Below are 14,054 nucleotides of genomic sequence, written 5' to 3' on the forward strand. Positions count from 1 at the left end.
ATCTTGGAAGACTGGACCCTAAAAGAGAGTACAAACATGACCAACAGATTGGCAATACAAGTTAATTTCCAAAAAGAAAAGGAGTACTTGTGGCACCTTAGAGATTAACAAATTTATTTGAGCATAAGCTTTCGTGAGCTACAGCTCACTTCATTGGCAGCCGATGAAGTGAGCTGTAGCTCACAAAAGCTTATGATCAAATAAATTTGTTAATCTCTAAGGTGCCACAAGTACTCCTTTTCTTTTTGCGGATACAGACTAACACGGCTGCTACTCTGAAACAAGTTAATTTGATGCTATTCTTTCTCATTGTGATTTGACCTGATACCTTGCTTAGTACCTTGAAATGTCATGTAAGACTTTTGCTTAGAGTTGTAGTTTGGATGCTGGGGTTGAATATACTGGTAATAAGAAATAGAATTTACCACTAAGAAAGAGAAAAATGGAATATACTACTACTGCCTGTTGAGTTTATTGAAGCCACATGTTAATCTGATACGAGGTAGCACTATAAAATTTATGGGGGGGTTTCCTCTCCACAGGGAGAAGCAGTGCGTATGTCTCGGCAGCTACCCTTGTATATGTCAAAAGAGGATGTAGAGGACACAATTTACAGGATGAAGCAACAGCTTGGAAATGAAAATAAAGGCTGTGTTCATGGTCGTCCATTTTTTCATCACTTAACAGATATTCCAGAATTTAAGTAACAAGCACAAATCCAAGGAAGTTATTCAGTAAAGTAGAACATTTTGTTTGGGTTTGTATTTCTTCTCCTTAATTTTGACCTGTACTCTGTATTGTCAGCCCGTTTTCTACTAAGTTTTTATACAGCAACTTTTCACTGTCTTAAGTTCAATGTCTTTTGTTTTTTAAAGTTCAGCTACTGTTTGTAAACTGTGAATAACGTACAGAAACTTATTTGCAACAACTCATTGCTATTTTTTTCCCATTAAGAATTTAGTTAATAAATGTTTGCAACTATCATGGTGTTTTTTCAGTGCATGTTACATAGTTTTACCTGTAGAACGTGTGCCTAACAACCTCTAGACCCCTTTAGCCTTACTTACTTAAGCGTATACCTCTTACTGAGGGTTAACTTACACTGCTTTATATATTCCTCTGAATCTGATCTAAGTAATAGACATTCTGATTATCTTTCCCAGATCTGAAGAAGAGTTCTGTGAAGCTCAAAAGCTTGTATCTTTTATCAATAGAAGCTGGCCTAATAAACGATATTACCTCATCCACCTTGAGTCTCTAAACCAGGGGTGGGCAAACTTTTTGGCCCGAGGGCCACATCTGGGTGGGGAAATTACATGCAGGGTCATGAATGTAGGGCTGGGGCAGAGGGTTGGGGTGTAGGAGGGGGTGCGGTATACAGGAAGGGGCTCAGGGCAAGGGGTGTAGGAGGAGGCTCAGGGAAGGGGATTAGGGTGCAGGAGGGCGTGTGGAGTGTGGGAGGGGGCTCAGGGCAGGGTGCAGGTGGGGGCTCAGGGGGCAGGCTCCAGCCTGGCGCTGCTTACCTTGAGGTTCCCGTTCCCAGCCAATGGGATCTGTGGGGGGTGGTGCCTGCAGATGAGGACAGTGCCTGGAGCTCTCTGCCCCACCCCCAGGGACTGCAGGGATGTGGTTCTGGCTGCTTCCGGGAGCAGTGTGGGGCCAGGGTAGGCAGGGAGCCTGCCTTAGCCCCGCTGCGCCACGGGGCTGGCAATCCCGTGGGCCAGATCCAAAGTCCTGACAGGCTGGATCTGGCCCATAGTTTGTCCACCCCTGCTCTAAACAATAAAAAAATATAAAAGAAACACAATGGGCCAGCTTCAGACCTGCTCTCCACTGACTTCAGTGGAGTTGCATGAATTTGTCTGATTAAGATGACAGAGAAAAATTTACTGTAAATTTCTCTTAACTTATTTATCGTTACATGTGATTCCCACCGACGGTCAGATTTTGAAACAGAGGCTGAAACTATACATATATATTTGCATTGTGACTCTACAATGCAAACACACCTATACGTGCAAATTTGGCTCCAAATTCTTTTCTTCAAATTTCTCTGTACTGCTCGGGATCCAAGTTGCACTGTACTTGGAGTGTGGGCCCTCATTTTTCCTTTGGGTAGTGAACCATACTACTTCAGCATCTTATGCTGACAGTTCATGCCATATGTGTACAGTTTTCAACCTAAACATATAACACTGGACTTCAGTATGTGCAAATGACAACCACCAAAGTAGTAAATGCCTCACAAAGACAGAGAATCTCAGCAGGAGGGGGGATTAAATATTTCCCTTGTATAAAGTTTCACATACCCTCAGCTTCCTGTTTCAGCATTGCTGCTGTCAATAATTTAAAGCCAAGATTTCCAGTCTTTGCCCATTTGAAGTCTTTGACATCAATTTGGCAGGAGCTTGTGCATGGTTCTAAATTAGCACAGAATAGAGCAGCTCTCAGCCTGGCCCATATTAACTACAAAAGTGTGGCCTATGTCTTTGAGATGCCAGCGTGCAATATTCCATCTAAATGGGAGCAGCTGGACCACAATAGTTTCCAGGTGGTGCACCTTGATAGTGAATCTGAGGGGGGCTAAGAGATGTTTTTGCTATTGGGTTGAGCTGCATATTAGACATTCCCTTTTAAGCAGAAGGAAACCCAGGCACGGAGGGTACAGTGGTAAATGTGAACAAATGTTGCTTCATCAATTGAAGAGTAATTGGGTAGGGTAAAGGGATGAGACAGATGATTAGGTCTCCCTGTCTCATCTTCCCTTTCCATTGGCTAATATCTGGTATGTGAGATTTTAGCAACTGCAAAGGGGTAGGAGCTGTTAGCTGATTCCTCTGCTGCCCTCTCACTTTCCCACATACATAAACATGCTGCCTGTTGTCTAACACCTGTGCATGGCGAACATCAGGATGTAGCACTGGAGGTATGGGAATGGGAGCGAGTGTAAAGGGATTCAAGTGGAGAAGCTGTTGTGGAAGAGCATTAGGAGTGAAAGAGGAGGGATGGGAGGAAGGGGCTGCCTTATTAAAGCAGCTATCGCCTTTAACACTGAGAGAGGTTCATCAGTAAACAACTGCCTTACTGAAGGTCTCGTTAAAGAACTGCAGAAGATGCGGGCTTCAGTGTCCAAACACAAGGCCAGTGGTTATAGCTCCCCACACGTCACTCTCAACACACCTTCCTTCCACTGCCATGCTCCCTTCAACTCCTCAAACTGCTGCGTCCTCACTAACCCTCCACCAACTGCCACAGAACCTGCCCCAAGAAGCTGCTGACAGATGGCTGCTGCTCATGGATGCGTCGCAGCCCACCCCCACCTCGGCCCGGGACTCTCACTCACTGGAGGCATTAGGATTGATGCAGGGGGTGAGAGAACTTCCTGGATGGGTCCTGGCCTTTGAGGGCCCTGCAGCTGTGAGGCCTGTCAGTGGGAGCAGGGCCTGCTGCAGGTGTTTCTTTTGCCAGTCTCTCTCCCCTACCCCACCTGCAGGCTTTTATAAGAGGCCAGGCACCTGGGGCTCCAGCTGTTACCTTTTTAATTTTAAATCTCTAATGCAGTGGCCAGCAGGGTGATTCCCCTTTCTGACTGGCGCAAGGTCAGGTCAGTTCTGCCCTAGCTCTGCCCTCTCCTGGCCCAGCCCCACCGTACTTCCCCCCAGGCAGAGCTGTCAGGACAGTTGTTATCATCCTGTTCTGCCTGACAAAGGAACTTGCTCCCCTCTATTCCACCCAACAAGGGCTCTCCTCTGGGTGCCCAGGCTCCTTGCTGTGCGGGGGAGGGGAAGTGCTATGAGAGGCTGCTGCCAGAGCACTTCCTGCTGCCTGCTCCTCAGCTCCGCCTGTCTCCTTTCAGAGGCCCGTGGGGGTGAAGCACTCAGGAGAACACCACTCCTCCGACCCAGGTGTGTGAGGCAGCAGCTAAGGGGCACAGACAGGCGCTATACTGGCAGGGGATAAATGGCTGCCGGGGCTGGATAGAGCTGAGTGGCTGGTGGAAGGTAAAGGTGCTGGTGCACTGAAGATGCTGGGTGAAGCTGGAGAGCCATGAGTGCAGGTTGTGGGGCAGAAAGCCTGGGGGAGAAGTGAGAGTGGAAAGACCCTGGGAAGTGGGCCCGGAGATGCCTAAAAAGGGAGGCTTCCTAGGGGGAAGAGGAGGGGCTGGATGTGAGAGATTTAAGCCACAAGGAGTGGGGAGAGGACCCAGGAGAGAGGAACAGAGAGCTAAGGGAAGGAGATGGGTTGTATGGGAAGAAGACCCAGGAGAGGGGAAACAGCGTGGAGTTGCCAGGGGGATGAGGCCTGAAGGGGGGGGACCCTAAGGTAGAGGTTTGGTGAAAGTGGGAGATGTTAGAGAGAGAGAGAGAACTTAGAAAAGTAAACTTTATCTGAGTGATAGAGGCCCAGGGGTAAGAAAAGAAAGTTATTTAGAAAATATACACAAATACATTGACCATAAATATCACTGGACCCAGGAGACGTGACTCTTTAGAATGAAGATGAGGTGGGAATATGCGGACTCGGGAGAGAGTTGGCAGACCTCATTGTAAATGGCAGAAGGGTGGAGAGCACAGGTGTTTCTGTGCACAGGAAAGAGGAAAAATTATAGCTTTGTTTGTACTCTTCCCTGAGTACAGACTGCTAGGCTATGAATAGCAGTCCCCAGGGATAAGGGAAAGAACAAGAAAACCAGATGCAAACTGGGAAAGGGAGACTTCTCCCTGCCATTTGAACCAGGCTACAGATTTCTGGAGTTTGGATACAGTTTAGACAAATATATTTACCAGCTTTATTCAGCTACTTCTTGTAACCTGTATAACATGCAGTATGCTGATTACTGAACTGTTGTTTCCTTTTCAAGATATAAAACAATACAAATTACAGTTAAAGATACTTGTATTTTTATAATATATATTGAATAAGGATTGGCACATAGTCTTGTGGATTAAGGACTGAGGAATTCAGATACTTGTAATTTGAATGGATTAATAAATGATTTGAATCCCATTCAAAGATTTTTCACATCCTTACAACAAACATACATAGATACCATTATTTTTTTGTGTATATGCTTATGTCTAACATCAAGACATTTAATGTACACACAGTAGTTAGGAGAATATAATCCATACACTATGAAAGCATTGCCCTGCAGGCTATGCTTGGCAGCCATACAATAGTACCTCACAGAGCTATTATGAAGATAAATACATTAAAAATTGTGAGGCATTGTGATGCTAATGATAGGAGCTATATAAGTACTTAAGATAATTTCCATTTGACTTTCAATGATACTGAGTTGGGAAAGTGGTTTTGTTTGCTTTTCCTGAGGTAAAGGCTAAAAAGGCCCAGATGACTTACCCTACTTTTAAAGGCCCTTTCTTCTAAACACTACTATTCTCCCAACTCCAGGTTTTGCTACACAAAAGTCTAAACAAAGTACAACATACTGGTTCCCTCTCAGAAACTGCAATAATGGCATGAGGCACAAACCAAAGTTGGGTCTGTTGGTGATCACTTGCACTAAGAAGTAACTCAAACCTTTGTATAGTGTTATGTCACTCAAATTTCCTCAACAGATAGCCTCTTAGGAAGTATTATATGTTGTCAGCTAGTCTCAATCGTGTGTGGTGGCTGCCATTTAAAAGCCACCATTTATCCATGTATTATTCTTACATTTAAAACAAAATAATGTGTTATTGTGTCACAGACACCATTATGATCAGCTTTTTTTTCTTTGTCCGCTCTTCAGGGCAGGGTCTGGGTTTGTTTGTTTGTTTGTTTTTTTAATAAAATCTGCTTATACAGTGCCTAGCACAACAAGGCCTTGATTCTGATTGGGTCCATTCAGGCAGTACCACATTACAAACAATAAAAAATAACTTTAGAATGGAGAGCACTATATTAGTTTTCACCTCCATAATCCTGCAAGTCTTGTTAGGTATCTGGCTGGTCCTCAAAGCAGAGTTTCTTAAAAAGCAGAGAACATTAGGTCATAAACAGGTTTTGCTCACTATTTTCCCTCTGAAGGCATCCTTACTATTAAGGGAGGCTGCAAAGAAAAATGTCAACGGTACATTTTTGAGCTTAATATATAATGATAATCAAAGATACAACAAGCTTCCTTATTTGGATAACCCAGTTTGCCTCCATAATTGTACAACAAAAGCAATTGTCCACAGATGCAGCTCTTGATACAAGCATCCTAAAACGGTTGGTTTTTATGGGTCTCTGGGAAAGTGCTTGCTATTTTATTGTAATGGTTTATTTACACAACACTTAACTTGTCATCTACCTGAAGAAGCACAGAAAAGATGGCATGATGGAGTGCATTCCCACACTGACCCTGACAGAGCTGAATTAGGCCTGGTGGGCCCAATCAGCCAACTAAGCAGCAAATAAGAGAGATTTAGGGTGTGTGGAGAGGCTTAATTAGAAAGAAGCTCACCTGTGAGGGAACAGGTAGGGAATTCTATAAAGCCAGGAAGCTGGTGATAGTATAGGAGGGAAAAGTGTGTAGTCTTACTTCCTGGAGTAAGACAGAAGGAAGGAGGGATAGCAACCCTGGAGACCTAATAGGCCTGAGAGGGGCCTGACTAGGCAAACTGGAGAAACATGGTAGGAAATAATCCAGGGGCTAAAGCAGTGAGTGTAGCCACAGGCTTTACTTGCTTGCTACAGGGCTTTGGACTGGAACTCAGAGTAGAAGGTGGGCCTGGGTTCCCCTACCAACCACTGCAGCGTAGTACTACTCGGGGCAGTGACCAAGAAGATTGTTTGATCACTGCAGAAGTGACAGGGTCAGGGTACCAGGCATGAGGAGTGCCTGATGCTACTTCAGCAGAAAGACTTTGAAGAATTGTCCCATCCCCTCCAGAGGGAGAATCACAATGTGACCTGGTCAGAAGGCTGAGTCGTGAAGCAGCCATGCTGTGACTCTGAGAGAGAGGAGAGCTACAGATGGTGGAAGGGACAGAAGGGGGTGCTGAACTGTGCAGAGATAATCCCCAGAATCGCCCAAAGGGGGTGCCACCCAGCAATGGGTAGAGTGCCCTGTGACAGATATTGAGTGAATCACTGTGGTATGAAGATTGGTGTTCTTTAATCTGAGCAAAGTAAAAATACACATTTTTGAAGGCAGGTTTTCTATGTAGAAGACTGACTGACGCATTGGTAGGTCCACTCAGGAGAGTGGCTTTTGCATAAACACCTTATTTCACTTTCTAGTTCACAAGTGAAGCTGGCCAAAAAGAGACCAGCTCTTCAGAAGAGAGTGCAGGAATTTGACTTCTTTCTCCAATAGGTATACATAAGGAAGAGTTGTAATGGATGCTCTACCTATTCTCTGGTGCTTTCATCAAACCTATACCTTTAGCTAGTCCCATTCCGGCACAAAGTTGTGAAAAAAGTTACATAAAGCAAGATTAATGTCATTCTCATGGCTCCAAGATGAACAAGAAGAACCTGGCATGCTGATGTTGGCCAAGGATCTGGGAATTATTTTATCTTTTTTCATTAATGTATTGTGTCAGGGACTGCTATCCTGCAGTAAATGTAGGTTCTTTCACTAGCTGGTGCTGTCAGATGACTGAAGAATGGGGATTTCCCTCAGGGGTGCTTAGTAGCTATTTGAGATCTAGGAGACCAATAATGTCAACTATGTGTAGCAGGGGTGGCCAACCTGTGGCTCTTCAGAAGTTAATATGCGGCTCCTTGTATAGGCACCGACTCCAGGGCTGGAGCTACAGGCGCCAATTTTCCAATATGCCAGGTGGTGCTCATGGCTCAACCCCTGGCTCTGCCACAGGCCCTGCCCCACTCCACCCCTTCCTGCCCCCTCCCCTGAGCCTGCCGTGCCCTCATTCCTTCCCCTCCCGCCCCCCAGAGCCTCCTGCATGCAGCAAAACAGCTCATCAGGAGGTGTGGGGAGGGAGTGGGAGGTGCTGATCGGTGGGGCTGCCGGTGGGTGGGAAGGAGCTGATGGGGGAGCTGCTGACGTATTACTGTGGCTCTTTGGCAATGTACATTGGTAAATTCTGGCTTCTTCTCAGGCTGGCCATTCCTGGTGTATGGTATTAACATGAATTATAAAAACAGAGAGAAAAAAACTATTAGGTCTTCTAGTACACGTGTTGACCAGTACAATATAGTTCTTTACACTACATTTTGTGGTTCCCTTACAATCTGTTTCTAATAGTCCGAAGTCACATGTCTTCCACTACTTCCTGTAAGAGATTCTTCTATGAACAGATTCTATTACTGCAAAGGCATTTTAATTTTTGTACAGCATTGCTGCTTATTTATAAAATGATTACTAATATTTTAAAACAGTGTCTCTCAACCTTTCCAGACTACTGTACCCTTCTCAGGAGTCTGATTTGTCTTGCATGCCCCCAAGTTTCACCTCACTTAAAAGCTACTTGCTTACAAAATCAGACATGAAAATAAAAAAGTGTCACAGCACACTTACTGAAAAATGGCTTATTTTCTCATTTTTGGCAAATAATTATAAAATAAATCAATTGGAATATAAATATTGTACTTACATTTCATTGTATAGTATATAGAGCAGTATAAATAAGTAATTGTCTGTATGAAATTTTAGTTTGTACTGACTTCGCTAGTGCTTTTTTACTTAGCTTGGTGTAAAAATGCTGGAAGACCTCTGCGCCCCACGGGGTCCACGTACCCCTGGGTGAGAACCACTGTTTTAAACCATTTCACCTTATACTAATTTACTTTCCGATATTAGTATCGTGTTATACTTGAGTAATATTTGTTGCCTAAGTCTTCTTTCAGAGTTCTTAACATTGTCAGTGCAATGAGATAATGATTGAAATGAATATTGTAGATTGCACGTGCACTGTCTTTTTACAGTTGTTAAACTGGTATGCATTATTCACCATCATCCACAGAGTAATTTCGATCACATCTGTAGAGTGCTGGACATTTAAGACTAGACTGCTAGTATTTGCATTGCCCTCTGCTGGCTGTTTTATTTATTTACAATTAGAATGGATAAATGCACAGAATATAATCTGAGTTTGGCAATGGGTGAGCCAAAGTATCTTTCATCCTAACTAATCTTTCTTTTCTCATCTTCAGTCACATGAATATGGTATCACTGATGATACTTCCAGGAATTTCTCCCAAAATATGCCCAGAATGGTCAACAGTATGATCATTTAGAAAACAGTTTTTGCTTTCAAGAAACCTTGAACGTTCTGAAGTGTCTGGTACCAGCCATTGATGGACTAGATGTACCACTATCTGGTCGAGTATGGCAACTTCTGTGAAGTAGTTCCAGATCAAGCATCAGCCTAGCTCAAGTTTAGAAAGTATTTTAATACAAAAATACTAAAAAAATTATTTTTAACTACAGAAGGATCTTATTGAGAGAAAGAAGAGAGAGGTCGTTCTTGTCCCTGTGTGTGTAAATGTGAAGCTGTCAAGGTAATGTTTACTGATTTATATAATTAGCATGTTTGTGAAAGGAAACTTCTGAAAGTTAATTTGAGAAATGTTATTTTAGGAAAAGAAGAAGTGAGTGGAATACTTCAGACTTCTTTGGGGTTGTTCCTTTTTTAAATGTGGTGAACAAAGGGAGGAACATTTCCAGAGTAGTACTGTACAGTAAACATAAACAGGTGTATTGCTTATTTCAATGAGCAATGCCAAATCACTGGTAGCAATAAGCCCTATGTGATAAGTATTTGTAGAACTGGGTTTTTAGTTGTATTTTTAGGGGTTTAACTATTTAGCACTTGATTGTACATCTTTTTTTGCATATTGCTTAGGATTTACATAAGCAGCCTCACCTTAGTGTGACCACTTACAAGTGTAGTCTCATTTCACGCTTGGCTTCTAAGTACACACGTTGCTACTACTTGTGTCAGTGCTCACTGATATGAGGCAGGGTTACAAATCTGACCCTTGATAGTTGATGCATTTTTTATAAGTGAAGCTTGTTTATAAATATACAATTCTGAAATAAATGTCCAAACATATTGCAATATTTAATATAAAAATACAAAGGGTTTGTTTGTTTAGTTTATATTCAAGCATTGATAAGATGGGGTTACTGACCGGGCTGTAACAAAGTTGCAGTGCATACGCTGTTTTGTAGAAGGAAAGCGATCAGACATGGCTTTTTGTTATGTTTAAGTGCTATGTGTATCGTATCTAAAATTATTGGGAGTTTATGAAAATATTAAATCTTTTGTTAATGGCTTGGAATTAAGCACAACATGGTTACAGATGATTTGGAGGACTTACTTAAGGTAAATACACAATTTCAAGCTCCATTATCATTCATAGCTTAACTAAACATGGTGAGATATTAGTACTGTGAATTTGATACAGTGTTACTTCATAATTATGATGCTTTTCTGCAGTAAATTTGATATAGAACAGTTGCTAAAGCAAAGCTGCTTAATTGTGTGACCAAACATTTTATGGAAAACATCTGGCATAATTAGTTCAGGATGTGTACTGTATAAGAACAGACTCTTTTGCACAAAACTAGAAGTAAGCTAACTCCATATGTGTATTTTTTTTAATCAATGACCAGAAGTTAAGCAAATATAAGTTAATGGTTTAAAATTATGGGAGTAGTATTTAGAATATAATTTCAAAATAGCTAAAGGGGAAATGGAATATAATTCCTGTTTAAAATCTCAAATGAACAGTTTACACCTGTTAGTATGTTATGTTTAGAACAGCTGTTTCTTTTATTATCAGTAAACAGATGCAGAAAGTAATGGAATGTTTTAAAGTAATATGTTAATCCTATCTTCCACTACTGAACATTCTCACAATATATGATGAAATATTCACTGTATTGCTGCTCTCATTTACAATTATAGAATTTCTTAGTTAATTTCTCTTTTCTGAATATGAATATATTTGAAGTTCTAAAATGTTTATCCAAAGTTATTTTAGTGTTTTACACTGTGAGGGCCCAGTCCTGTATTACTTACACATATGAATAACTTTGTTCATGACTCAATTGGCTTGGATTACTCATATGAGTGAAATTACCAAATTGCTCATGTGTGTAAATGTTTGAAGGATCAGATCCTGAATTTGGGTTTATATCTATATACTTTCAAATTTACTCTTTTGTGAAACAAATCTAAACTTCTGAGAAAAAATAATTACACTTTTAGGATCTAAGCCTGCAAATCTATTCTCAAATGCCTTTTAAAGTCAATGGCCGTCCTCCATAAAACTTCTCCAGAACAGGCTGGATCAGGCTCAAAAATTCAAGTCATGATTATCTTTGATTATATGGAAATAATACTAAATGAAGAATGGGCCATTATGTCAGTACAAATAAGTGTGTGTGTGTGTCTTGGATTACTTATATCTAATAGGTAATTCTGTGCAATGTTAATTTATCTAATCTCAGTATAATAGTTCATCTAATTTTTGTATATGATTCATTATAAAGATTCTATTACTGATGTGCTGAAATACACAGTTCCTTTATTTTGACTATGCTGTGATCAGGTCAGTCTCTTGGAAAAGAAACATCATCAAACTGTGATGCCTGCCTTTTAAAAACTGCACGGGCTGTACTGTATAATGTTTTAGAAATTATAGTACAAATCAAATGGGACTGGAGCTTCATTATAATCAGCTGCATCTCAGACATTAGTCTGCTTTCAACTGGAAACATGTTATCTGTAAAGACACTTTTATTCACTTAACTTTGGAGGATTTGTAGGTGTTTTCAACATTTTTTAAATAAGAGTAGAGATTTAATGAAATGTCATGCAACTGTGGAGCATTACCAAATCAGCACTCAGAGAACGGAAACACAGCATATTAATACTGTAAATTGTTTAGCAGATTAGCTTCCAGGAAATGTAGAGACCAATGAATATGGCAGCTGCATTATTAAAATATTGTGCTCAAACCCAGGTCAAATTGTTCATTCATGCATGCAGAAACTGGGCATTAATTGAATCACTGCATTTTTAAAACATTCTTCAGATCCTAAATCTTTCATGCTTCACCATTTAAATTAAAAATATGTATTAAAGGGTTTTGTATAAGGTGCATGCATTATTCTGAGTACAGTATATTGTATTAAATATATATGGGTTTATTCTTCTGTTGTCAAATAATCATAGTGTTAATGAAGACCATAAAGGTTAAAAAAAACCTGGACTTACGAGAAGATTTTTATGGATTTTAATGCCCTAGAAAACTCATTATGAGGGATTCTGGCCAAGTAACACAAAATTACCTGTTTGTGACATTAAAAAGAGAGTGAGAGAGAGAAGGGGACATTCACTATTTTTTTTTAACCTGAATGCTCTGTATACTGGATCATCTGAAACTAATCTGGGTATTACTGAGGAAAGATGAATAGAAGACAGTTTCAAAAGAACATGTCCTCATGATCCTCTCTCTAATATTGTCAGGATTGATCATTAAAGATATAGGTTTAGATTACATAATTTCACAACATAATATAAATTCTACATTTAGAAATAGTCATTTATTGAATTGTATTAAATGGTGATAAGATTGAGATGTTAAATTCAGAATAGGAGTTGGTCCACAAGCAAGTGAAGAAAACCCCATTGTCAATTTATTAAAAACTGCTGATAGATTTAAAAGAATCTTCATGGGCACCTGATCACAGGGGTGCTTGAACAATTTGTATAGGGGGGAGCTGAAAGCCACTGAACCAAACTGTAAACCCTATATATGATGGAATCCACACCTTGTTCCAGCACCTGTGCCTCATCATTGTCCATCTCAAGCAGAAGAGAATGTCCCAGTGAGACCAATACGCTTTTCACCACAGTCAAGCTGAAAACCAGACTGAAAGTGGTCAAAGACGTCTTAAAATTTCAGACGATGCCCAAATTGTTTGGTAACAACCGCCTCTCCGCAAAAGAAAAGTTCAAGACAATAATTGGCAAGATTATCAATGTCCCAAGATCTTTACTCAAGAAACTGACAAATGACTGTTGATTTGAAGGTTGCTGGCAGTTCTTTCCTAACTAGAAGAGCTTGGCTGTTGTAGGGGAATGCATGCTGTACCCTGCTAATGTGTGTAGCAAATCCTACTACTATGTGCACTCCAAGCACTCTTGGACACATTTTCCTTGCCTCAGCCACAATGCCTTCAGGAGTTTCTGCTGAGCAGCCCCTTCGCACCTCAAAACTTGGTCACTGGGTTGAAGAGGCAACCTAGCCCCATAACTTTAATTATTTAATAGTTCTACTGAAGACACCAATGCATGTTTACAATTCACATCAAAATGCTTTATATGGTAATCTCATAATGATTTGCATCCAGCAGTAAAACAGTGCAGCAACTCAATAATGCTGTGTTTGGACAGACAATTTTTGAAGATACTTAGAGCTAGATGGAGATATCACTGGTAAGATATCTTTACTCTTAAAATGCTCAAATAATATTTACAGTTAGGGTTTTAGGCTGTAAACCTTTTATACTACCATGCATCTGCAGCCATTTTTCTTATATCTATCTTACAATCATTCACACATACCGTGCTTGTTTAATTCATTATTTGGATAACTATAGCCCTATTGAACATTGTACACCTTCAACATTCATTTGTAGCATACTGCTCAATACAACAAAACCACATGAATCACATATTTGCCTCTGCTTACAAATAGTATTCAAAATTTGACATAGTGATATCTGAACTACTATCAAGATTTGATCATTATTTTTATTTTTCGGATACGAAAACTGAAAAACAGAGTAAATAAGAGACTTTCCTTGAGTGACACATCCAGTCAAATGCAGAGTGGTGGGGTGAGGGGACTGGCCTCCAGTCACCCAGTACTCTGCTTTAACCACTAGACAGACACATGATAACTACTGTAAATTTCAGATGCACTATTTTCTTTCCCAATTATGACCTTTTCTCTAGATATTAAAAATATATAGTTTCATTTTACAACACCTTAGTTCTTTAAATGTTGTATACTTTTTAGTTATTTTGTTCTTTATATACCAAGCCTTACCATTTCATTTTAGATTTCTATGTGCATATGTATCA

The 14,054-nt window shown here is 40.5% G+C and overlaps 1 protein-coding gene across 5 annotated transcripts in view; it reads left to right on the top strand.

The window, feature by feature from the left end:
- Positions 1–981, top strand: part of PMS1 (PMS1 homolog 1, mismatch repair system component) — an 88,102-nt gene extending 87,121 nt beyond the window's left edge. For all 5 annotated transcript variants that reach the window (XM_075118019.1, XM_075118021.1, XM_048870261.2 and 2 more), the window contains one exon: positions 543–981. In XM_075118019.1, coding sequence (XP_074974120.1) covers positions 543–707 — 165 coding nt within the window. In that variant the 3' untranslated portion in view covers positions 708–981. The remainder of the gene's footprint in view (positions 1–542) is intronic.
- Positions 982–14,054: the final 13,073 nt, after the last annotated feature.

Source organism: Caretta caretta, chromosome 11 (genome assembly GCF_965140235.1).
Source record: "Caretta caretta isolate rCarCar2 chromosome 11, rCarCar1.hap1, whole genome shotgun sequence".
NCBI lineage: Eukaryota > Metazoa > Chordata > Testudines > Cheloniidae > Caretta > Caretta caretta.